The 24,087-nt window shown below is 33.4% G+C and overlaps 1 protein-coding gene and 3 pseudogenes across 1 annotated transcript; 2 read left to right on the top strand and 2 right to left on the bottom strand.

Annotated features, from left to right (window-relative positions):
• Positions 1-1,926: 1,926 nt before the first annotated feature.
• On the top strand, positions 1,927-3,593 carry LOC120180308 (2-hydroxy-6-oxononadienedioate/2-hydroxy-6-oxononatrienedioate hydrolase). Its single transcript, XM_039185661.1, has 5 exons — positions 1,927-2,624; positions 2,754-2,838; positions 2,889-2,896; positions 2,933-3,000; positions 3,088-3,593. Exons 1-5 carry the CDS (start codon positions 1,995-1,997, stop codon positions 3,293-3,295), a joined length of 999 nt encoding a protein of 332 aa, XP_039041592.1. The 5' UTR covers positions 1,927-1,994; the 3' UTR covers positions 3,296-3,593.
• An 84-nt stretch (positions 3,594-3,677) lies between these two features.
• On the bottom strand, positions 3,678-6,854 carry LOC120180295 (annotated as a pseudogene).
• A 5,009-nt stretch (positions 6,855-11,863) lies between these two features.
• On the top strand, positions 11,864-14,279 carry LOC120180129 (annotated as a pseudogene).
• Positions 14,280-14,622: 343 nt separating this feature from the next.
• On the bottom strand, positions 14,623-20,125 carry LOC120180127 (annotated as a pseudogene).
• Between the last annotated feature and the right edge of the window lie 3,962 nt (positions 20,126-24,087).

Genomic DNA, 24,087 nt, shown 5'->3' with positions numbered 1-24,087 from the left:
TCTTAAAAAACCAGTTCGATATAATTTAATAACCATTTATGTACTTTACTGTAAAAATTTGGTAATGAAAAGTTGTGTGGCAAACTTAACATTCCCTGCGAGAATATTTTTTTCTTTAATAATTTGAAGTGAATACAAATTATTATCTATTTAAAAATATTTAATTATTTGATAATGAACATTTATATTTTTATATATATAATGCAGTGTAGATAGAAAATGAACGCATATATAGGATTCCATAGCCAGTGAATGAGATTTTGTACAAATTCTTAGTTTTATGGAATTTATAAAAGCTATATTTGGATGGGGTGAGTAATAATGCAAGAAAGTAGTATATGATTTACGAATGAATTTAGACTTTTAGTTATGGGTAAATTTATAAAATTTTAAATAAAAAAGAATTTATAAAATTTAAAATATAAAATATTTAAAAAGTATAAATTTAAAATTTTAAACAACGCCTTCTATCAACGTTCTCTAAGTCCATCCCTGTATGGTTTAGTGTCCAGTAGTGGAGGTTGTTGTCCCCACTTTCCTGGGAGCTTTGAGACAGAGTTGGCGTTAGAAAATAAAAAGGCTTACAGCACAGTAGTTCAACCACTTACATCCACATCTTATTATCTTTCAATTCATCTCACATGCAACTTAACCCCACCGCCTTTATTATTATTTTTTATTATTAATATAAGATAAATATAAAATAAAATTTTAATGATACTTCTAATATTTTACATTAAACGTTTGTATCTTAAATTTTATGATATGAGATCTTAAAATAATAATAATTTATTTATCATCAAAATCGCTAGGATCCGCATTAACTATTTTGAATAAACTAGATTGGATTTAATGAAAACAAAGCCACACTCTTCCATCATTCACGTTTCTTTTTAACAATCACTTTATTTCAATTAAATATTTATATTATTCTTTTAGTTTTATTTCAATATAAAATATGTGATTCTTACTCTTTAAAAGTGAAAAAATGTATCTAAATGTTCACCAAAAAATTCCTTCAATTGACACACGAAGTTTATTAAAAAATAATTCTATTATAAAAATTAGTTATTTTAAATTATTAGTATATCAGTTAAATGAATTGTTATTATAACCTTATGAATTTATACTTATTTCATTTAGTAATTTGATTTTTACATATTTGCCCTTTTCCAATTGTGTTAAATGATACTAAATTAAATCAAATACTTTAAAAATACAAAATTTAGTCACACTCAATATGAGAAAAAGAAATTAAATCAATAAAATTTATTAAAATACATATATTGTAAAAATGGCTCCATTAAAATTTTAAAATACTTATTTATGAGTAAAATGGGTAAATTATTTTATAATCTTATAATATATAAATTTAACATTAACAACTAAATTTAGATAATTAAAGTTTTAACCATCATTAAAATTTAATAATTAACTGATTAAAATATTAATATTTTTAAAATTTGAGCAAATAAATTAATTTTTTTTATGAAATGATGAAAAGGCATGGTCCCGACACCACCATTTCTTTATTTATTTCACACTAAAATTTCATTTACCCCCCCCCCCGGGGGCAATCTGATCAAGCATGTGATGTGATCCAAAATGCCCATAGGCCATACTCACACCAATTGGCTGTAGCAGTTAATGTCCAGAAAAGAAAAGAAAAGAAAAGAAAAATAATAAATAATTGAAGTTACCAGAAGAAAAATGGCTTCAATCTCTTTGGTTGGTCAGATTACATTTGCATGCCTTAAACTCTTACCTTTCTTCTGCACTTTTTTTTTTGAGTTTTAATACCTCTCTCTAATACGACCAAGATCTAATTACAACTCTTTTTTATACCCACAAATTTTATTTGTTCAATACTGCTATATCCCTCCCAGTAATAAACTAAAGCAAAATCCATCACATCAAGTGATTAGAGAACAATCGTTTCACTCCCTCGGGAATGGTTTTGTGTTGAATTGATTCTACAGTTCCTTGAAAAAAAAATGACAAGGTGTTTCAGTTTAACCACAGCCAGAAACCAGCGTTACAGATCATCTTTCATCAAAGCAGGGCTTCGATCCACCACCACTGACCTCCAAGATGGCACCGTCATGCACTGTTGGGTTCCAAAGACCCTCGAAGACTCCAAGCCTAACCTCCTCCTCATCCACGGACTGGGTGCCAACGCTATGTGGCAATGGGGTGACATCGTCCGTAAGTTTATCCCTTCCTTCAACATCTTCATACCCGACCTCATCTTCTTCGGGGACTCGTACACGACTCGGCCTGAACGCTCCGACGCATTCCAGGCTCAGTGCGTGATGCGAGTTATGGAAGCCAACTCGGTGAGGAAACTCAGCCTGGTAGGCCTCAGCTATGGTGGGTTTGTTGGGTACAGTTTGGCAGCGCAGTTCAGTGAGGCTGTTGAACGAGTGGTGATATGCTGCGCCGGGGTTTGCATGGAAGAGAAAGATTTGAAGGAAGGGGTTTTCAGGGTATCTGATTTGGAAGAAGCTGCTCGGATTTTGGTACCCCAAACGCCTGAGAAGCTCAAGGAACTCCTGGGTTTTTCTCTGTTCAAGCCGCCTCCTTTGAGTTTGGTGCCTTCTTGTCTGCTAGCAGACTTCATTGACGTAAGTGAACCAACGACCATTTCAGTCTCTAGAACCACCACAAATTTCTCATCTCTGTTTATAGCCAATTGGGTGTCTCAACATGTCAGCATTTCGTCTGGGGTTTTCTTTATCTTTGTGTACGGGCAGGTTATGTGTACGGAGCATATTGAAGAGAAGAAAGAGCTGATCCGAGCAATACCCAAAGATCGGAAATTTTCAAACATTCCCAAAAGTCTCTCAGGTTCATCTTAATTTTAAACGGTTCATTTCTAATGCCTTTAGTAAACAAAGTTTGATTCAACTTTTATGGTTCTATTATTTTTCAGCCCACGTTGATCTTATGGGGAGAACATGATCAAATATTCCCATTGGAATTGGGTCACAGGTTCAAAAGGTTAGCATCTTTTGCAAAGAGTTTAAAATCAAAATGATTTTCCTTCTGGCTTCCCGCTGATCGAGGCATTGTTAAAAAATTATGTAGGCATCTGGGGGATAATGCTCACCTCGTTGTCATCAAGGACGCGGGACATGCTTTCAAGTTTGAGAAGCCCAAGGAATCTTACAGGTATTTGAAAACATTTCTAGCTGATTTGCAGGATTTGCAGGCTCCTCCGTCGACTCCATGTCCCATTCCAAACCATGAAAACCGTATTTCATCTTGCAATGGAGCAGAGAAGATACAACCTTGAAATTGAAGAGCAGACCGCCGAGGTTTTGTGTTTTATTACACCTATCAGAAATATCAAAGTTAACAGAGAGACGCAGAATCTATTAAGCTATTCAAAGGAGAGTTCCTCATTCTTCTGAGCATCGGATGCTTATTTTTGTTGGAGGAATCCATAGTACGAATTCTTGCCAGGAATTGATTCTTTAGTAAAATTCATCTTCCACAAATTAATTTCAATCATCTCTCCTGCATATGGTATCAATCTGTCACCATTTCCAAACAATTTAATGGCCATAGGGAGAATTATCTTTACTGTTGCATTTTCCATTTCTCGATCAGGTTCAATCGAAAAGGCCTGTGATTATAACTTACAAAGTCGGTGCACTAATGTACTGGGTCATTAATTTTGCAAAACGTTCAAGCACACAATCGAATCCTGCTGCTCCATAAATATCAGTCCCCAAGTTCCGAGAACTCAAACAAAATGGACATTTAAGCCATGTTTATGATCAAATTCAAGCAATAAACTGAAGAAAGAGAGTGAAGTGCGCAGCTCAGACAGAAATTGATGGAAAAACATGATAAGACAACAAAAAACTGATTAACATGAGAAAATAGGTCATAAGCCTATAACATAAACAGAATTAATTATGTTTAAACAGGAGAGAAAACATACAACGAGTTTGATGAACAATCGAACCATGCCATAGCTCACAAATCCCAGTACTACTACCACGAGCTGAACACCGGTCACTCTAGAAGCAAGACCATTTCCTACCTCAACAAGCCCCGTCTTAGAAGAATACTCTTTCATCCAATTAACTCTGCCAAAATACAGGGAAAAAAAAGTTTATTTGTTGAAAGAAAGAAAAAGACGGGGAAAGCAATAAAGATATGCACCACCATAGACATCTAAAATGCCAGAGCTAGAAGTCATCGGTTGATCATTGGTCATTCCAACTTAAAAATTGCTCACAATTTAACAGTTTCTTACCTCTGCCTGAGGTTCATCTGCTTTTGATTGCTCACCTGGAATATCAAATAATAATTGCAAGAAGGAAATTATCAGAGGCAGTTGTCAAATAGAAATTGCTAGTACTATCAGAAGGTGATATTTAGCAGATCATGCTTCATGAAACTAACCATAAATACATAAAATTGAGTCAGACAATAAGTAAACCACAACAATCATAATGTTCCCATAACAATATATTCACTTATTAATTATAGACACATGCACACAAAAGCATTTACCTCCCTCCTCTGGCAGATCGGAGGTCCATAAGGTAAGATTGTCCCTGAGAAGCTGCATAATAAGGGTGCTATCCTTGTAAGATTCTTCATTCAGGCTATCAAGCTCCGCAATAGCCTCGTCAAATGCTTGTTTAGCCAGATGACAAGCTCTGTCCAGATATTGTCACATTAGAAAAACACCACCTGTGTTTGCATGCAAGTAACAGAGAAAGATGCATTCTATTTTCTAACCTCTCGGGAGAATTTAATATCTCATAGTAGAAAACAGAGAAGTTCAAAGCCAAGCCAAGTCTAATTGGGTGAGTTGGAGGTAAATCTGAGCTTGCAGTGGAGGTAGCAACCTACAATATAAATAACAATAAATACTCCCCAAATTCTGGTGCAAAATCAAAATAAGGTGAAAGGGCTGATGAAAGGCAAAAGAAAAAGTAAAACAATGTTTTGGGGGGAGTTTCACACACCTCATAAGCCTTAAGTGACTGATCAGCAGTGTCATTACGATCATCTCCTGCCTTAAATTCTGCCAAATAACGAAAATAATCTCCTTTCCTGTTAAAGGAAAGGGAAAAAATAAGGATCACACTTGCACCTCCCATAAAAACATAAACGGCAAGTAAGATGATCACATCTTATAATAGAAAACAGTTGATTCCCCTGTTGATGAAGATGGAATGAGGTGCTTATCCATGACTGAGAGTCTATCATTGCATATCTTTGCAAGCTCATCTTCAACCCTCTGTCTGTAGTCCTTTATCCTCTTCACATTTTGTTCATTACCCTTGGCCTCCTCTTCTGTTCAATTGAAGACAGTATCCGCCAAGATGCTCTTCTTGCTCCAATCACATTCTTATATCCCACAGATAATAGATTCCTCTCCTCGACAGTCAGCTCAACATCCAACCTAGCGACACTCTTCATTGCCTCAACCATCTCTAAAATAATAAGATGTTAAATTTTAAAAAAGAAGATTCCAAATGAGAAGTTTCAACAAACAAGAAAGGCGTCCCACAGATTTTTTTCTCTTTATAAAAGGAAACACTTAATATATCTTCTATGAAAATGTTTATATAAAATATGCTAGTTTGACTTTTGTTTCTTCAGAAGTTGTTAAAGTGCGTAATTTAATAGCAAATATAAAAGAAAACCCCGTGTTCGTTAAAATATGAACAATAATTTAAAAAATAAAAACAATCCAAACATAATAATTTCGCATGAAAGTAAAAATCAAGCATTTCATTTCTCGACAGGTTTTTAACTTTAATTGGTCAACAATACTAACAGCTGCCTTATCAAATCGAACTTCGTAATGCCTAGATAAGCTAGTATCCATCTACTGCTATGTTTTCTTTTAAATTGTAACAGATGAAAATCATAATACTTTGCTTTCATTCTCAAGTCTCAACCTCGTCACCTATTTCAGTACATTATCATCAAATCTGAACCAAAGCCTCTACTGTTCTCTAAACTACAGATCAAGCTAGAAACCAAGTAACAAGACAAACGAAACGAAATAAGACTATCGATCAAATCAGAGAAAAATAAAGGACTAAAAATTAAACAAAAATTAAAACTCACGAATAAACAGAGAAATCCACCAAAATATTTACCATCATATCTTTCAGCTTGCTCGGCGAGTCTGCTACGTAAACTTGTTGTTCTCTTTCCTTCCCATTGCTTCCTTCGTGTCTCCGAGTCTTCGATCTTTTAAATTTTACGGTTCGGAAAAGCAGGTGGAAACGAAGGGAAACAACTTTTTAAGGAATGCCGTACTTTGCTCTCTGGCCGTTGGATGTGGTTTGATGGGGAAAGATGAATCGACAGTCCGGATTGAGTTCTACGAGAGGGGACTTTTGAACGAAAAGTCAAAAATACCCTTGGAAAAAGTTTTAAAATGTTGGTTGCGGGTGGAGGTTCAACCAATGCGGTGCAAGTGAGGGATTTGAGAAATTTGATCGTTGGATTGACGACAACTATGATCACATTGGAGGTAGTGATGTTGACTGGAAGGGACCACCACTGATTGCGAGTCCACTGGGGTCCACACTTTTTTTCCGAAGACTTTGTCAGATTCTTGGATATCCTGTAGTTCTTTCCACAAAATTACTCTTCTATTTTTATTTTGCAAAGCGACACAATTAATTATTAATTGAATATAAAATATTTAAAATGATTTTGGGCAATCTGCATGAATGCAGCTGCTGATGGAGGCTTTTATGCGTTCCAGTTAATGAATCATTTGGATCGAAGGAAAAAGATATACGGTGAGAAGCAAAACGAAGTCGTACACGGACAGGCTGAGGATATGAAAGGTAGAATGAATTTGACATAGCCACGAAGATGCACTTATTTATTATTATGTTAATTATTTTTGTTTTTGATCACACATCGGATTTGGATATGTAATTTACGTTCGTGTATCGTTTTTATTTCGTTCGACTCTGATTTATGATTTATTGGTGATCTTTTAATAGTTTGATCTCCTTTTATAATTTATTTGTTGATGTGATTAGATCTATTCGTATCTTGATTTTGTTCAAGTTTATTTGATTAGATTTTTAATATTTTTCTTTTATGGTCCTTTTATAATATTAAGTGCATAATTTTTGTATAAATAATTATAGGAAAATATCCTTATTATGTGTTTAATTTATGATTACAGTTATAAATCTTCATTATAATTTAAATATTTTCTATTTTTAATAAAACAAACTTCTTCTATTAAAAAAATTAAAAGCTTTGGGATAAAATTGAACCGATGGGTAGAGCAAGTTACCAACGTTAATAGAAAGGGGGAAACAAACGGTCTAACACCGATCTAAATGGTTAAACCTGAAATATTTGAATCCAGATATGGCCCTCTTTAACTTGGACCGGCTAAATTGTTAATCAATTATTTTCTTTTGGGCTTAATCAAGGGTTCTAACTTAAATTTTCTTCATATGCAAATCAAAGAAAGAAAATCGAATGATTTAGAGAAAATAACCACAGTGACCGAAAATGCCTTATAATATAAGATTTTGATCAATTTTTTTCGATTTGCCAAAATGACCAACAAAATCGCAACGCGATCTCCAGTATCGCAAATCAGTTTCCAGATTCGCAACGCGATTTTGACTATCGCATTGCGATTTTCCAAATTCGTTAAGAATTTTCTCTAAAAAGATAGTATCTGTGCGGACGTGTCGAACACATATTACCACGACCACGACTACGACCCGAGACGGGACGGCGGCGGCGGCGGTGCGCGAAAGTCCCCCTTGTTCTCTTCCACTCAACAAGGAAGTGGGAAATTCAAGCCTTAAATACCCATTCCCAATAGTATTTCCAATACTATATGGGATTGAGCATTGTAAACACTTGGAAATCTTTTACACTATCTTAACACATTATTTATTGTTTCAAACTAAGATCTTACAAATGGCTTGGAAATCTTTTACACTATCGCAACACATTCTTTATTTTTTCAAACTCCACGTGAATTTGGAATAGTTAAAATGTAAACTTATTTTGGATTTTTCACTATCGCAACACTTTTTCACTATCGCAACAACACGTTTTTCAAACTCTCGTAACACATTTTAACTATCGCAACACATTTTTCAAAATCGCGTTGCGAATTTGGAAACTGTGTTGAAAAATTAGAGTTCGCGTTGCGATTTGGTTGGTCATTTTGGCAAATCCAAAAAAAAATTGGTCAAAATCGTATATTATAAGGCATTTTCGGTCACTGAGGTTATTTTTTAAATGATTTATATCCCTTGAGCGTCCGCATATATATATATATATAGATATATATATATATATAGGGATATGAGCCATTATTAATCAAAGATTGAGATTTTTTGAATAAATACTATCTTGTATTGTGTTTAGATTTATAAAAAATTTAAATAATTGAGTGAATTAATATAATAAATTAAGTTGATATCAATTCATTTAAAAAATGATTAATAAATCAAATCCTTATACAATATTCACTAATATTTATAAACACAATTTTTTCATGTTTATATGATCTTATGAAGTATTCGATAATATTATAAATTTTTATATGTTATTCGTAGAATAAACTTTTAATTTTTCACAGAGTTTGTAAAATTTAAGGCCCTACATCTTTGATGTTTTCAAGTTTAATCCTACAATGCACTTTCAAGTTCAAACATTATCATTGTAATTCATGCGCAAGTTAATTAGTTTTATGGAGTTAGTTCAGTTGAGTTACTAGTTAATAGTTATAGAGCCAACGCTCATATTGGTTGATTTTAATTTGAAAAAAAAGGTGCAAGGAATATAAGAGCTATATTAACCCCATACATGCTTACATCACAATGACATCTTAACCAAATTTGTTTTATTATATTATTCCAAGCAAATACTTTAATATTATATGGAGCCAAATATATAATAACGATAAGTAATATTACTTTGTACGTTCTCATAATTATCATAATTAGATAGTAATATTAATTAAATTAGTACCCACAAATAATAATTACAAGTATAGATTAAATCAATAAAAATTAACTAAAAAAAATCATTACCTAAACCCATCAAATGATTAGAGTAAAAAATGTTTTTCTCTAAAAAAAATTAAATTTGAGTATCTACATGTATGCTAGGTATATATGCATTAAACTAAAAACATTACCTAAACCCTCAATGATTAACTAATATTTGAAAATAGATTATATATATTTATATATTCTGATCCGTTTGGTTTTGTGAAGATTGAGAAGAATCATGGTTGATCGTGCGAGGGCAGTGTTGATAGAGACGATAATTGAATTGTTGATCTTACCTTTATGCTGATTTCGCGGTTCATAAAATCCAGGTAATTATTTTGAGATATCACATCAGAGAGAATTTTCTTTAAGTATTAATGTATTAGTTTTGTTTTAGATATTAAGATATTTTTTCAATTAAAATAATATTACATTTTATTCGAGATTTTAAAATTTATATATTAGGTTTATTGAAATATTTATTGTTCAATATATCAAATATAACATGGCATAGGTTCATCTTTATCATAACTTATTTTTAAAATTTAATTTAATAAATAAATAAAAATGAAATTATAAGAAGATGAAAAATGAGAAATTATTTTGAATATTAATATAAACTATTAATTCCAAAATTAATTTCAAATACTTTAACTTTGATATATATTTTTTTATTTTTTTATACATGAAAATTTTAAGTTTGAAAATCATTGTAAATTACTTTGATCTTAAAAATGCATCTATTTGGACATAAAAGCATTCATGCAATTTTAAAAACTATTTTTCATTTTATTATTTCAATTTGAAAATATAATAATAGAATAATTATATAACTGAAAAACTTATCAATAATAAATAATTTTTAACGAATAAAATAATATTTTTAACAAATAATTAAATGAATCTTAAATAATGATAAAACATTACGTATATTTTAATAAAAAATATTTAAAATAAAACATAATTTAAACACTTTTTTTTTACGATAAAACCAAAACAAAGTGGGAATCAGAGAAAAATAAAAGAACGGTTGAAAGATGGGGTGAAATTGCACGGCAATGTCTAGGACAAACCAAATTGGCTGTCCCAATCATCTATCTGAGAGAGAGAAATGATGATGGCAACCTGGCAATAGGGTCAGTACTCTGATAAGTGCAGTCTACGGTAGCATTGTCGTTTCATCAATTCTCCATTTTCTCCACAAGTTATCCCAAGAGTGAAAACCCAATAATCAAAGTAGATTTTACATGAAATTCCGAGTAAAAAAAAACCCAATACAATTGCCACAAAAATGTTTCTTCTAATTGAGTTGGGGAAATGTACGTAAGCTTCTTTTAGTCAAAAGCAGCGATCACCGAACCAAATTCAGCACCGCAAAGGCAGAGAGTCCTACGAAACTCTTAAACCGTATGTCCGTAACGTCAAATCTCGTACGAAACTGCTGCTTGATTTGTTATAACTCCATCATTATCTTTAATTTTCCACTACTGGGGAACACCGCATGCTAACAACCCATCCAACGTGGACATAATTTCCATAAATCCTTTTCCATTCAGTCAAAAAGAATGATGAGAATGTCCGTACACTAGCGAGAAGTGTCGAGTTATAAATATTTTTTAAAAGGGTAGCCATAACCATTAAACCATGCGCGTAGTGTAATATTATAGGGTAAATTACAAATTTTATCACTGAATTTTATTCTCTCTCATTTTGCTCATTAAATTTTTATTTTTTTTTATTTTTACCATTAAATTTATTATCTTAAGTTTTTTATCCCATTAAATAGTTAAAAGTGTTAAAATGACGTCGTTTTAAAAAAATTAAAATTTTCATCAAAATAATATCGTTTTACATCTGTATAACAACACATGTATAACGTCGTTAGTGAGAAAACGACTGAATGACATAAAAATTCAATATATTAAGTTTAGTAAAAAATTTAAAAAAATTTAAAGATAATAAATAAAATATGAGAGAGAGTAAAATTCAGATTTATAATTTACCCTATACTATATTACTTTAGCTGTCAACACGCTGAGTATTTCCAGTCTCTTCTCTATTATTTTCCGTTCAGCTATTTACGCCCTCCGCCACCACCTTGTTCTCAAATGGTCTGCTGTTCCTTTATAAGAAGATCTAAAGCTGGGAATCTTCTTCGTTGATATCAAGAGAAACGTTTTTAAAGATTACTTTGTCTTGATCAACAATCTGGCGGAGTTTAGCTTCAACAGGTTACTTTCTACTTTCGTTTCTTCTTTTGTTCCTTCTAAGTTGTAAATTATCCGTGCCAGAAACTTTATGTGCATTCTAGATCCAAGTTTTCTATTAAGAATCTGAGTCCTGACAATGTTTTAATTCATTTGTTTGCAATGGGGTTCATTTGATTTGACTTTGTTTCTTAAGAGAGAGAATTTGGAAAAGAAGAAGAAAAGGTCTTCCTCGATATTCTTTCATTAATGGGGTTTTGGGATTATGTTATATTAATAAGGCAATCTGACATTTCATCTTTCGTTAAAGGAGTTTTGGAGTTTTCTTAGCCAACCGGTTGCTATGTTCTTAAACAGGAGAGATTTAAAAGACGGATTCAGTGAAGCTTCTGAAGAGAAGCTGGGCTTTCAACTCTGGCCGACAATCTAGTGAGACCTTCTCGAGCCGGAGAAGGCATCGGCCCTTTCATTTCCAATGTTCATTCACCATCCGGTTGCACTCGGTCGTTGGTGTGGTGCCTTCCTGTTGATTATGGCTAACATTTGAACAATTACTCTCCGATGTGATCTTTGCAAACTCGAGTTTAATTATTAAAGCTTCATTAGGATCGGTTAGAGATGTGAGCGTATACTGATATAAGTTCAAGAGGAAGAACTAAATAAACGGTGCATATACATTCAGGCTTCTTTGAGATTTTGACCAGGTACTTCGTAAAATGGTGATATTCAATTGTTTCAAAGCACTGATTGCGAAGATAAAGAAAGATCAGGTGAGATAGGGCTTTAAAAAATTTACATGATGCTTCAAATTTGTGTATGTAACGACTTCCTTCTTCATCTGATCTTCTTGGATCTGTTTACTTGTAGGGGGATGATGCATCATCAAAAGATGATGAACAAAAGAAAGGTAGCACACTTCAGATTAAGCTCGAACAACAGGTGCAGCCTTTCGAGAGCGGCGAATTGAAATCAACAACTTTTACAGTCCCTGTGCCTGTTGGCTTCAAGGAGGATTGCAATGTCAATGTGATCAACCATGAGAGTCCTTTTGGATGTGAAGCAGTAGAGAACGCATATGAAGGGGAAGATGAACATGAAGAGAATACCTCAATTAAGAGAGAGTTTTCTGACTTTGATCTCCAAGCCCATGTGACTAACTCAAGTGAAGAATTTGATTTCGGGACCAAAAGGGTGGCTTCTTCAGATTCATTTGAAACTGAAGCAAAGGACTTTATGTACTCAGCAGCGAATGATGTTGACATGGTCCAAAGTGGACATATTAGTGATCCTGGGATGAGGAGGGTTGAGTTCTGGGCTTCACCGAAGCTTAAGCGCTCATGTTCAGATTTGGGGGCAAGGGATGTGCTAAGAATGGTATCTGATCAGTTGCCTTCATCCAAGTCATTTGAAGAATTGCAGTTGTCTGCACGAGTGATAGAAAATTGTAATCCCAATAGCCCTGCTTCTGTGATGACTCATTACAGTGCAGACCGAGTGATGTTGGAAAAACATTCTTCCAGTCAAGTTCTTCCTTCCAGAAGCAGAAGGCTGTGGTGGAAATTGTTGCTGTGGAGCCACCGGAACTCTCACAATTGGATGACCAGACCGCAACATGTTCCTATTGCTGCTACTTCGAACCAGCTAGGTGGGTACTCTTCAGATACAATTGAGCTACATCAAGCAATGAAATCAAGCAAGATGGAATCACCGGGATCGTTTACAGGAGAGTCCTTGAACAAAGACTTCACTGGAAACTGCCATGACAATCAGAGCTGGAATGGTTTTCATAGTGGAATTTCAAGTTTATGGCCTCAGAACCAATGGGTTGCATTCCCTACTCCATTGTCATCATACACAAGAGTAGATGAGTGGGTGAGAGATCTCGAAACCCAAGTTGCTCAGCCTGCTGATGATGTAAATGATGAAGAGTGCATCTCATTTCCACCTTCTCCAGACACTGGTAAATCACCAGCAAGAAGCACAGCCCACTTACCTCACCGTTCGAATATCAATTCGTCTGAGGAGATATTACATGCCAACAGTGTTATTCAGACTCTCAATTCTTCCTCAACTGTTGCACACATATCAGGAATAGGTTTGAAAGCCATTCCAATCATCTCAGGTTTCTCCAGCCTTCGGTCGTCAATTTGTCAAACAATTTTATAAGTAAGTTCTTGATGGAACTTGATCTTCATTTAAGACGATATCTAGTTCACAGTTTGCACTCTGGTGCATGATTATGTCTCTTGCTTTTTCGGCAGCCCATATTACTCCTGGATCACTGCCAAAGGGTATTCACATACTCAACTTGTCAAGAAACAAGATCAGCACCATTGAAGGACTTAGAGAATTAACTCGATTGCGAGTTGTTGACCTTAGTTGTAACCGCATTGCTCGGATTGGACATGGTAACTAATTCGTTAACGAACCTGTTTTATGAAATCCTTTTCCTGAACAACTTGCATGCAGTTCTAGAAGTTCATTTCGTGTGTGTTTAATGATGCCAGGGTTGTCAAACTGCACGCTGATCAAAGAACTGTACCTTGCTGGGAACAAGATGAGTGATGTGGAGGGGCTACATAGGTTCTTGAAGTTAACAGTCTTAGATCTGAGCTTCAACAAAATAACAACAACGAAGGCACTGGGCCAGCTTGTTGCAAACTACAACTCATTGCAAGCACTGAATCTGTTGGGAAACCCAATTCAGAGCAACATTAGCAATGACCAACTGCGAAAGGCAGTTTGTAGCTTACTCCCTAAGCTTGTATACCTGAACAAGCAACCCATTAAACCACAAAGGGCAAGGGAACTGCTCAGTGATAGTGTCGCCAAAGCTGCACTAGGAAGTGGCAGTTGGAGCTCTAGAAGAAAAGCATCAAAAAGAGCAACACAAAGTGGTTCGACATCCTCCAGTGTGCATAGAGGCAATATGGGAATTGGGCAGAAGAAGAAGAAGAATAAATCAAACAGCCGAAGTCGTTATCAATCATCTCTGAAGTCACCTGCAGAGGCTTCTTCATCCCGTTAGATATTTTACCCGTAATTTCCCCGGAAAGTTATGTGAACTTTTTATTTGTTTTCCCTTCATTTTGCTTTGTGAGTGTGTGACCATTTAGAAAGTTTGGCGTTTTCTATGCAGACATTTCTATTGTTATGTTGGAGTTGTTTATCGGTAATTGATTTAAGTTATTGTGAGGTATAACCAAGTGTTGATGCACGGAATCTGTTTCTATGGATTAGATAATTAAACTCTTTCACTGTTGCTAAATTTTTAACATAAGTTGGGGGCAATAAGAACACTGAACTCAATTCAGGATATTCAACTGATAATATAAGATCAAATCCAAAATGAAAAAACGATTCTCAACCAATTCTCAATTCAATTCTGATCAATAACACCATGCACTATATTGATCCGGTAGACAAACTTAAGATGAATTATAAATTTTCATCATAAATGCACTTACAAGCAATTCTCTCTCTTTTTTCTCTTTTACTCTATGCTGCACAGCTAGAAGCTTAATCTGTAAACCTTTTTCCCCAACCTTAAATCATGTGTTTGTAGAGTAATAATGAGACAAAGGCATAATTACCTGATCTATACTCTCACTTGCAATGGCGCCTCCAATTTTGGTACCATATGCATGCCTTACGGCTTTCGGTTTCGTTTTCATCTACTATCTTTTCCTGCTTTCTTCTTTCTTTCTGTTCAAAATGCACAAAATGAATTTGAATAACCAAGACTCGGAAAACTTTGGGTTTCTCTAGAAATTGCTCTTAGCTTGTCGCTTGTCTCTTAAAGAATGGTTTCTGACAGATAAGGAGTCTCATCACTGTTGCTTTCGAGTTCTATGACTCTCGCATCCACTTCAACTGCACGGTTAGAGCTCTAGCTTTTCAATAAGAGGAGCGGTATCATGAATTATTACCCAACCCTGCATCAACCACTGAATGCGTTAAAACATAGCAGAAAACATCGGTAGCATTCAGAAGGTCCACTCAGAGTTGATAAATTTAACATATACATAGCTGTTTGCATGGTACAAAAGTGTGGATCATGTTTCTAGAACACGTCAAGCACTAGTTTTTATTAAATAAAAGACCAAAATGTATCCCTAACTATGATGAGATCATCTGCTGCAGTACAATTAATTAAATATCAGAACATTGTAGAAAAGTAACATGAGACTGCTGAATGCATACGACTTTATACAAATGCTTCTTTGAGTCCTATTGATAGAACAAGCGATTCTCTGGTCATTTGATCTCTTAATTTCAATCAAATCTTAACCTGCCATGCAATTATTGTCACAGACACAAATGTTCCTACATGCATTCAAATCTCTCTACAAGAGAAAAGTAACAACAAAAGTTCTCAAATTATCTACAGTTACGGAGAAAACCAAATAAATAACTGCTTGCTTGTTTTTTTTTTCTTCCTTTACTTTGTGTTGATTATAGGCTATAATCAAGAGAAAAGTGTGGCTAGTAATAACACATCAAGCAGAACTTAATCCACTGATCAGGAATAGACAAATGGTATGAGGTAACCACAAAGGGAACTAAAATGTAGCGTGATTAAATAAATGATAGCTTTGGTTCAGTACCTCTGGACGAAGCAACCTGTCTATCTCAGTGAAAAGATCAAGCATGGTGCACCTGCGATGTTGACTAGTCTCAAGGGATAGAAGTCCTTCCGCATGCACCATATCATAAGTTCTAGGATATGTTGGAAATGCTTCACACCTAAAAATGATACAGATGGGTTATAAGACGTATAAAACATGAAACAGAAAAGGAAAGGCATAGGTCGCACAAAAAAGTATTATAAGATGTGTGGGTTAATCAACTATGAACCTAATTGATTAATATGATGTCCTAGCTCAAACTCGAGTTTCGGTAAAGACATCAGACTTTAACAAAATAGTTATCGTTTAGCAAGTTTGCTTCAAGTCTGAATATGAAAATACATTCTTCATTTGTTGATTTTTTTAGTTTACTCTGAGCTAAAGCTGATTACAGAGGAGACCAGACTATAAGACGGCTCTTAGCATGCTTCATATAAAGATACTTCCATAAGATGGTGGCTCATATTCCAGCTTCATATAAATAACATATTGAACAACATCACAACAAAGAAAAAGTTATAGCTAGAGGAGAGAATCACCAATTGTGTAATACGCCAATATAGCCCCTATCAAGAATCAGGGGAAGGTAGTTGGGTCCACTTGTTGGAATTACGTTCATGACCCAGGCAGACTTCCCTGCTTCAAGTAATGCGGCACTAAAACCACCATAGCGAGCATTCATGTCTAGCACATTCCTGAGCATGTTATAAGGTGGAGAAGGATCCTCTTCACCAGGTCTCTTTGGATGATCTGAGAATATGAGGGGTGACAGAAGAGACAAATAACTACGAATAGCTGTTTTATAGTGTGCAGTGTCCTCATTGAGTTCTTGTGGGTGTATACCTGATAAAACATATAAATCAAATTGGCAGTCAGAAATTTCTGTCATCGTTGCTCTTTGGAATCGACTTCTAACATAACCTTGCAACATCTAATTACCGTATAGTGCTAGTTCATTCTTGTTCAAATTAAATCTAGAAGGCCATGTTACCCTCTCCTCAATAGGAATCCATCGGCGGCTATTTGTTCCACTTATACAATTTTGAAGAGGTCGATAATATGGAGATTCCACATCTTCTCCTTTGCTACATATAGAAGGACCAGAACCAGGCTTCCTGGACACATGCATGAATAATAAAAATATCAAGACCATGTAGTACAGTCGAGTAATAAGGATTTCTGGATTCACAATTTTTGAGAAAATTGTCTTACCGGGAATTGTAACAACTCTTTTTAGTGGTCTTTTTCCAGACAACAGTTTCATCTTGTTGTGATATCAACTCCCAGCAGATATTTTCTGCGAAATAACGAACAGAGTTCCACCTTTTCCGCATCTCTTTGTTACGATGAAAACCATGAACGTTCGTAAGAGGTGAAGTCCATGCAAAATATCCACCGGGCTTTAGAACTCTATCAGCTTCAATCAAGAAAATACCATCTGTAGCAAACATTTTGGCATAAATGTCAAATTATAACCAGCTTAAACTCAAAAAATATTGACAGAATTCACTTTCAGGAGCCAATGTATGATAAGAAATTCGAATTAGCAAATATGAGGTTTGGTGAATGTGCGACAAATAAATATAACTTTAAGCAGTAAAATGGAAATTGACCCAGAAATTCGTGTATTCTGTTAAATTATCCATCAACTAGCGGGTACTAACTGCTAAGAAATGCATCTAAAACAATCATTTGGGAACTTTTGTTACAGAATATATAGCCGAACCTTTTTCTGTCCGACACTAATGATGATTCTAGCCCTATGTCGACGTCTCAACACAAAATGATTCTATTTACATGAGAAATTATAACAAATCAGGATGGTTGGAGGATGAATTGATGAGGAAAGAAACAAATTCTACACCAGCAAAGTTGAAACTGTTAGTTGATACCTTTTTCATCCCATTCAATACCGCAGCGTGCACAATGCAGCATATCAAATGAAAGAGATGGATATGGCAATTGTTTTGAATTAAAAGAACCAATCATTGCAGGAAGGCCCCTTTCGAGAGTGAGTTGAACTTGGCTGCCTGATGACTCGTAGTTCGCAATACACATGGTTAAGAGCTGTTTGGAAAAGAGATGAGCTCCAAAGCTACCATAACCACATCCTATATCCAAGATGGTTCTTATCTGCAACAGCGGTAGCCTTAAATTCAGTTCAGGTATTGGGAGAAGAAACATTAACTGCTTTTGCTATGCAAAAGAATGTAAATGGAATGATGGTACTCTAGTTGCAATGAGCAAGCAAAAAGTATCATTAACAATAAATCAATTGGGAGCTCAACATGTATGTTCCATGGAAAATTTCAGCTTACCCCAGCTTGTATGAAGTTAGATTCATTTCTCAGTCCAATCATTTCAGCAATCTGATGAGAATAATCTTCCACACCATCAAACATGAGTGATGCTGAACGGAAAGAAATCTGGTCTTCCTCCAGCATCATCATTCTGCAATAGCACAAAGCGAAGAGTTGTAGAAACACATTTATAAAGGGGAAAAATATGGGTAAGGGGAAAAGGGAGGTAGATGAAATCAATTAGACACAAAAGTTAATTGACAAGAGAAATATCCACTCACCTCTTGGTGAAACTACCAGAGGAAAATACCTCTTGACCAGTAATTTTAACATTTGCAACCCAAATGACATCTCTCCCAGTTGGCCACTTGAGAGGAATTTTATAGTTCACAGGTGGAAGAACTAAACAACTTTGCCTTGACCCATGCCCACACAGTCGTTCGTACTCGTTACCATCAGAATAACCCAAAGCAAGATCTCTGAAACATTAAAGCAAGGGATATAATTTTCAGACTCTTCAGGACAGAAATCTATCTCTTTCAACCTTGAAGGACAAAGAGAAAGCTCCCCTATATCCCACAAATCAGAAACAAGCTGCTCTTGAAGTCGCCTATAACCACGAAATATATGACCTCTAGATGATGTTGAAATGGAGATCGCCCACCAAAATGATTCGGTAAGAGCAAGAATCACAATAACAACTAAACTTAACTTCAAACACAGCATTGTTAACCTATGCCGGCTTCTAGGAGACCCAACACTTAAGGGATCAGATGCTAAACCACTCTCGGTGACAAGAACCTTTTCTGTTTTATCCTTCACTTGGGCATCCCAAAAATCATTGCTGTTGCCTGAGACCCGAATACCAGATACACCTCGATGCAGAGGCCGTGGCATTTTACTAACCTGAAATCCCAACAGTAAGCCAGATGAGGGAAAATAAGGCAGAGTTTCAAGAAATAACTCGGTGAAGTTAAGGTTGAAACCAAAAAGAAAAAAATATCGCACTCAGATCACTCTCCGAATCAAGTTAACCAGTAATATTCTTCTAAACCAACGTTGAGTCTTGAAAGGACAACCGCGAAACGGTTTTAGATTAACCAATGACATTCTGCACTTAAATAAGATAAAAAATGAGACTTTTCCCGATTTTAAGATACTAAATCCATAATCCATTCTGAAACTGAAATTCTTAGAAAATCAAAATTTAAACCTCGAAAGGAAGAACAAGAAGGAGAAGTCGCTTCTTGAATGATTCTAAGAGTGAAGCTAGAAAAGGAAGAAAATTAAGGGAAGTGAAATAATTTCCATACAAAGAAAAAAAAAAAACTGAGGTTATTTCAGGATGCTCCCATAATTTTGAAGCATTACTCTATGCTGTAAAATATATTGTTGCTATCTAATTAAGGGGTAGAAGTATTAATAAGAATGATAGTGTTAATACTATTTTGTAATCATTGAGGTATTAAATAGTTGAATTTTGTTCTGCTGTAAATAGATATTGTTTGTATTTTTGAACAAACTGTTTTATATTGATATTTAGTAATAAAATCGAATTATAAAAAAAAAGTAAAATCTAATGCAACCCCAGAATAAAATGAGCAAAACCCATGCGGGATCAAATATTTGGAAATCAGAAATCATAGTGATCAAACAAATTTGAACTGTTGGAAAACACACACAATGGGGCAGGTACCTTGTTTGCGGGAGCAGAATTAGAAATGGGGAAAGAGCTCAAAATCAGCCTCAAAATTAGCGAAATTTCATCAACTGGAGATTTTAGAAGAAATGTTCCCTTTGTTTAATGTAGAAAACCCTTTCTTTCCCTTGTTTTCTTTAAGGCGATTTGCAGCTCCCTTTGATACTGTAAGAAATGTAAGCAATTTTTGGCAAGGATCCAATCGAGACAGAGCTCATGAAAAAGCTGGAGAGAAAAAAAAACTGATCCTCTCTTATATTATCGTAGTGATCATTCAAATAGGCAAAGGAAAGAGGATTAAGATGGAATTTTTTAATCGAAATTCCTAAAATTTTATTTAAATTTCAAAACTGATTAAATAAAAATCAACTATTCTAGATGGATAATTTCACAAGGTCTCGTTATATAAATTAAAATTAATTGCATGATTTAATTAAACATTTCTTTGGTCCAGTAATTAAAAACATTTTGTTGTAAGAGACTCTCGCCCCGATAACTTTGCAGTAAAACTTGTTTCACCGATCAACTTCAAATATTTACTGGCAAATTATGAACCTTATAATACTTCAGTAACAATAAAAAGTTCAACTGGGATCTCCAGGACTCCCTATTTTATTCTGAAAACAAAATCTACAAACAACTTTATTGAAATCTAATCTATTTGTAGTAAAATTTACCGAGTTATTGTTACTGTCCACGCTTTTTTTTTAACTTATGACGTTAAATTTAGGCTCAAATGAGTTGCAAAATGAAACAAGAAAAAAGAACTTATTTAATACCCAAATATTGCTAATTATAGACACCGTCAGTATATTGGAAAATGGAGATTTTGGGCTTGTTTAATATATTATTGAAAAATAATCAAATTTTAATAATTTAATATTTGAGTATGTTTAACATTTTAAAATTAAAATTATATTTTATGATAAATATAAAAATATAAATATAAATTTATATTTATAAAAAAATCTAATTATATCTAATATTTAATTTTAAACAATAAATAAATAAATTTTAAATTTAAATTCAATACTTAATCTTTTAATACTTATTTTTTCAGTTTATCAAATATGTTTAAATTTATAAGATTAAAAGCATGGTAGTAGAAAAATATTTTATTCTTTTACTAATGTGTGAAAAATAATTAGCTTACCGGGAGTGTAATAAATTTGGGGAAAAAACTGAACTATTTTAAATGGTAAAACAATGAATAAAATAAAAATAATTTATAAGTTTATTAGATAAGGAAAGTAAAATTTAGAGGAAGTAAAAATAAAAATATTAATTTTTAAAATTATTTCAAATTAAAATGGTAATAAGCTAGAATATTAAAATCTTCATATTAAGAATATTAAAATGACAATAAGATTATTCATTATTTTATAGGGTTGAAATTATTTTAAAAATGGTTGTCCCTTGTTCCCATATGTAATGGGGTAAGGGGGAGGTAAGATAGTAGGCTGCCCAACACCAGATTGAGAGCAGCTTCCGTAGAAGACCTCCGAATTATGAAATGTCCTCCGTAGAACTCGATCTCACAACCTCAAGGTTAAGAACCTTGTGCTCTACCAATTGAGCTGGATAGTCATCTCAGGCTTGAAATTATTTTCTTATCTTAATTTTAAAAATATTTTAATTCATGTATAATTTATTTTAATAAGATCACACTATTGATGATTTTTATTTTATTTTTTACATTAAATATTATTAAAATTTTTGATTGAATTTATTTCATTTAACATGTTATATAATAAATAGGAAAATGTGAGATCATACATATTTAATTATCCGACATCTTTCGATTTATGAATAAGAATGAGTTGGTCAAGATAATTATTATATCTAATTATTAAAAATATAATCACAACTTTTAATACATGCAGTAAAATAACCTACAAATATTTTTCAAAAATATTGATTATATTAAAGTTAAGCTAAATCCATTGTTTGAACCACTCCATGAGTTCATTTTCAAAGATACAAAGTATATATATAATTGTTTGGACTTAAAATTTTGAAATATAACAGCACTTACTTTCGTCACTTAAACTATTCTATGAGCTCATTTTAGTTTATTTTTTCTAATCATGTATAATTTTAAGGTTTAAAGCTATAAATAGAAATTCAATCGTAATGTAATAGGGTACTGTGAGATGCATTAGAGTTTGGAGAGTTCTTAGTTGTAATAGAGTTTAAATCTATTTGTATAATGTGAAACTTTGGATTTTGGAGAGTTTTTGGTTGTAATTGCAAACAATCAACAAAATTAGGGATGGATCCAAGAAAATCAGGTAAATAGTCGTTCATTGAAAATTTAAAATTAATATATATATTTTTAATTAATAATTTAATTTTATTCTTTCTAAAAATTTATAAATTTGCTCATTCATACAATTTTACAAATTTATCTCTCTAACATTAAAGATTATGTTTATCCCTAATGGAGTCGGTTATTGGGGGTAGTTCTGTAGTGCGGCGCCTAAAAAACGGCTAATATACGACGTGACCGGTTAAACAAGTAACCGGTTAAAATTTAGACCGGTTATGTTATATTATTTAACCGGAAATATTATAAAGTACAATAACATATTAGGTAGCGCTTATATAATGTAATAGGTAGCGCTTATATTGACCTATTTTATAAGTAAACCGGTATATTTATACCGATAACATTGCAAATTTACCTATTACATTATAATATGTTGAAAGTGTCCATACTTTTTTATAAAAAGGTTCGATACTTTTTTTAAAGTTATGTAATTTATGTTTCAATTTTTTAATAGTGTTTCATGTTTTCCATCTACAATATTAATTTAATAATTTCATTTGCACAAAAAAATATTTGATTGTTTTGATATTTTATAAAATAATATTTAAAATTTAAATTTAACAATATTAACCAAAGATAATAATAAATATGTAAATATATGTTTATTGTTTTTAATTTAATGATAATATATACCGTAACATAAAAAATAAATCATTAGATACATATAATTACTAAATTGATATCTTAAAACTCACTCAAAAGATAACCTTAAATTAATGTTTTCCACAGTGAAATAAGTATGGACACTTTTATAAAAAAAAGATAATATTTTACAATATAAGCACTACTATTACATTATATAAACGCTACCTATTATTATATAAGCGCTACCTATTACATCATATTTTTACCTATTATATTGAAAGTGTCCATACTTTTTATAAAAGGATCGATACTTTTTTCAAAGTTAAACTTTATGTTTCAATTTTTTTTAATAGTGTTTCATGTTTTCCACCTACAATATTAATTTAATAATTTCATTTACACAAAAAATTATTTGATTGTTTTGATATTTTATAAAATAATATTAATTTGGGTCGATACTTGTTACATTGTTAATTTACCTATTACATTATAATTATTGGTTTTGATGTTTTTTGGGTCGATACTTGTAGTTATTGTACATACCTAAATATGTACTGCGAATTTAATGTTGTACCCACCCTTTAACTACCACTACCAATACCACATCTTATTGAAAGCAGCACGACTGAAACATGTTCAAAATGAACCTTTACTTACATCTCCATCAAACTCCTGGACTACTGAACTTGCACAACAAAATTTTTGCCATGGATAATACTGATGTAGACAATGTTAAGCCAACCGAGGAATGCCATGAAGTACATAATGTTGATGAATCTGACAGATTGGTTGGTCAGCTCTTATGTTCACGTGATCAAGCTTGGTACTTTTACAAGGGATTCACACGGGAACATGGGTTTAGTGCACGTAAGGGAACAACACGGCTTGACGTGGAAGGGAATGTGAAGACACAAGAATTTTGTTGTTCCAAAGAAGGGTTTCGAGTATCAAAAGTCAATACTGTTGATCGTCAACGTGCTCATACGCCAGTCACAAGAACAGGATGTAAGGCTAGAGTCGTAGTTACAACAACAAATACAAACGATCAGTGGGTTATAAGTAAGTCTGATCAGAAACATAATCATGCATTGTGTACACCTGTTATGACACCATTTATGCGTTCTAATAGAGCTGTAAGTAAGGCTGATATCGATGAGGCAACAACATTGAAAGAGGTCGGTGTTGGCACGTCACAAGTAATGAACTATTTAACGCAGCAGGCAGGGGGCTATCATAATGTTGGATTTACACATAAAGACCTCTACAATGCACTTCAAAGAGGTAAAGCAAAGGAAATCGTCGATGGGGAT

The sequence above is a fragment of the Hibiscus syriacus genome, unplaced genomic scaffold, assembly GCF_006381635.1.
Source record: "Hibiscus syriacus cultivar Baekdansim isolate YM2019G1 unplaced genomic scaffold, ASM638163v2 tig00112491_pilon, whole genome shotgun sequence".
In the NCBI taxonomy this organism is placed as follows: domain Eukaryota; kingdom Viridiplantae; phylum Streptophyta; class Magnoliopsida; order Malvales; family Malvaceae; genus Hibiscus; species Hibiscus syriacus.
Note: the sequence above shows the minus strand (reverse complement) of the source record. Positions and strands in the feature narration are given on the sequence as shown.

Bases quoted from the DNA above. Each gene is read 5' to 3' on its own strand.
- LOC120180308 (XM_039185661.1), top strand. From the start codon at position 1,995: ATGACAAGGTGTTTCAGTTTAACCACAGCCAGAAACCAGCGTTACAGA. The intron at 2,625-2,753 runs GTAAGTGAACCA...GTGTACGGGCAG, and splicing joins TGCTAGCAGACTTCATTGAC to GTTATGTGTACGGAGCATAT. The intron at 3,001-3,087 runs GTTAGCATCTTT...AAAATTATGTAG, and splicing joins TTGGGTCACAGGTTCAAAAG to GCATCTGGGGGATAATGCTC.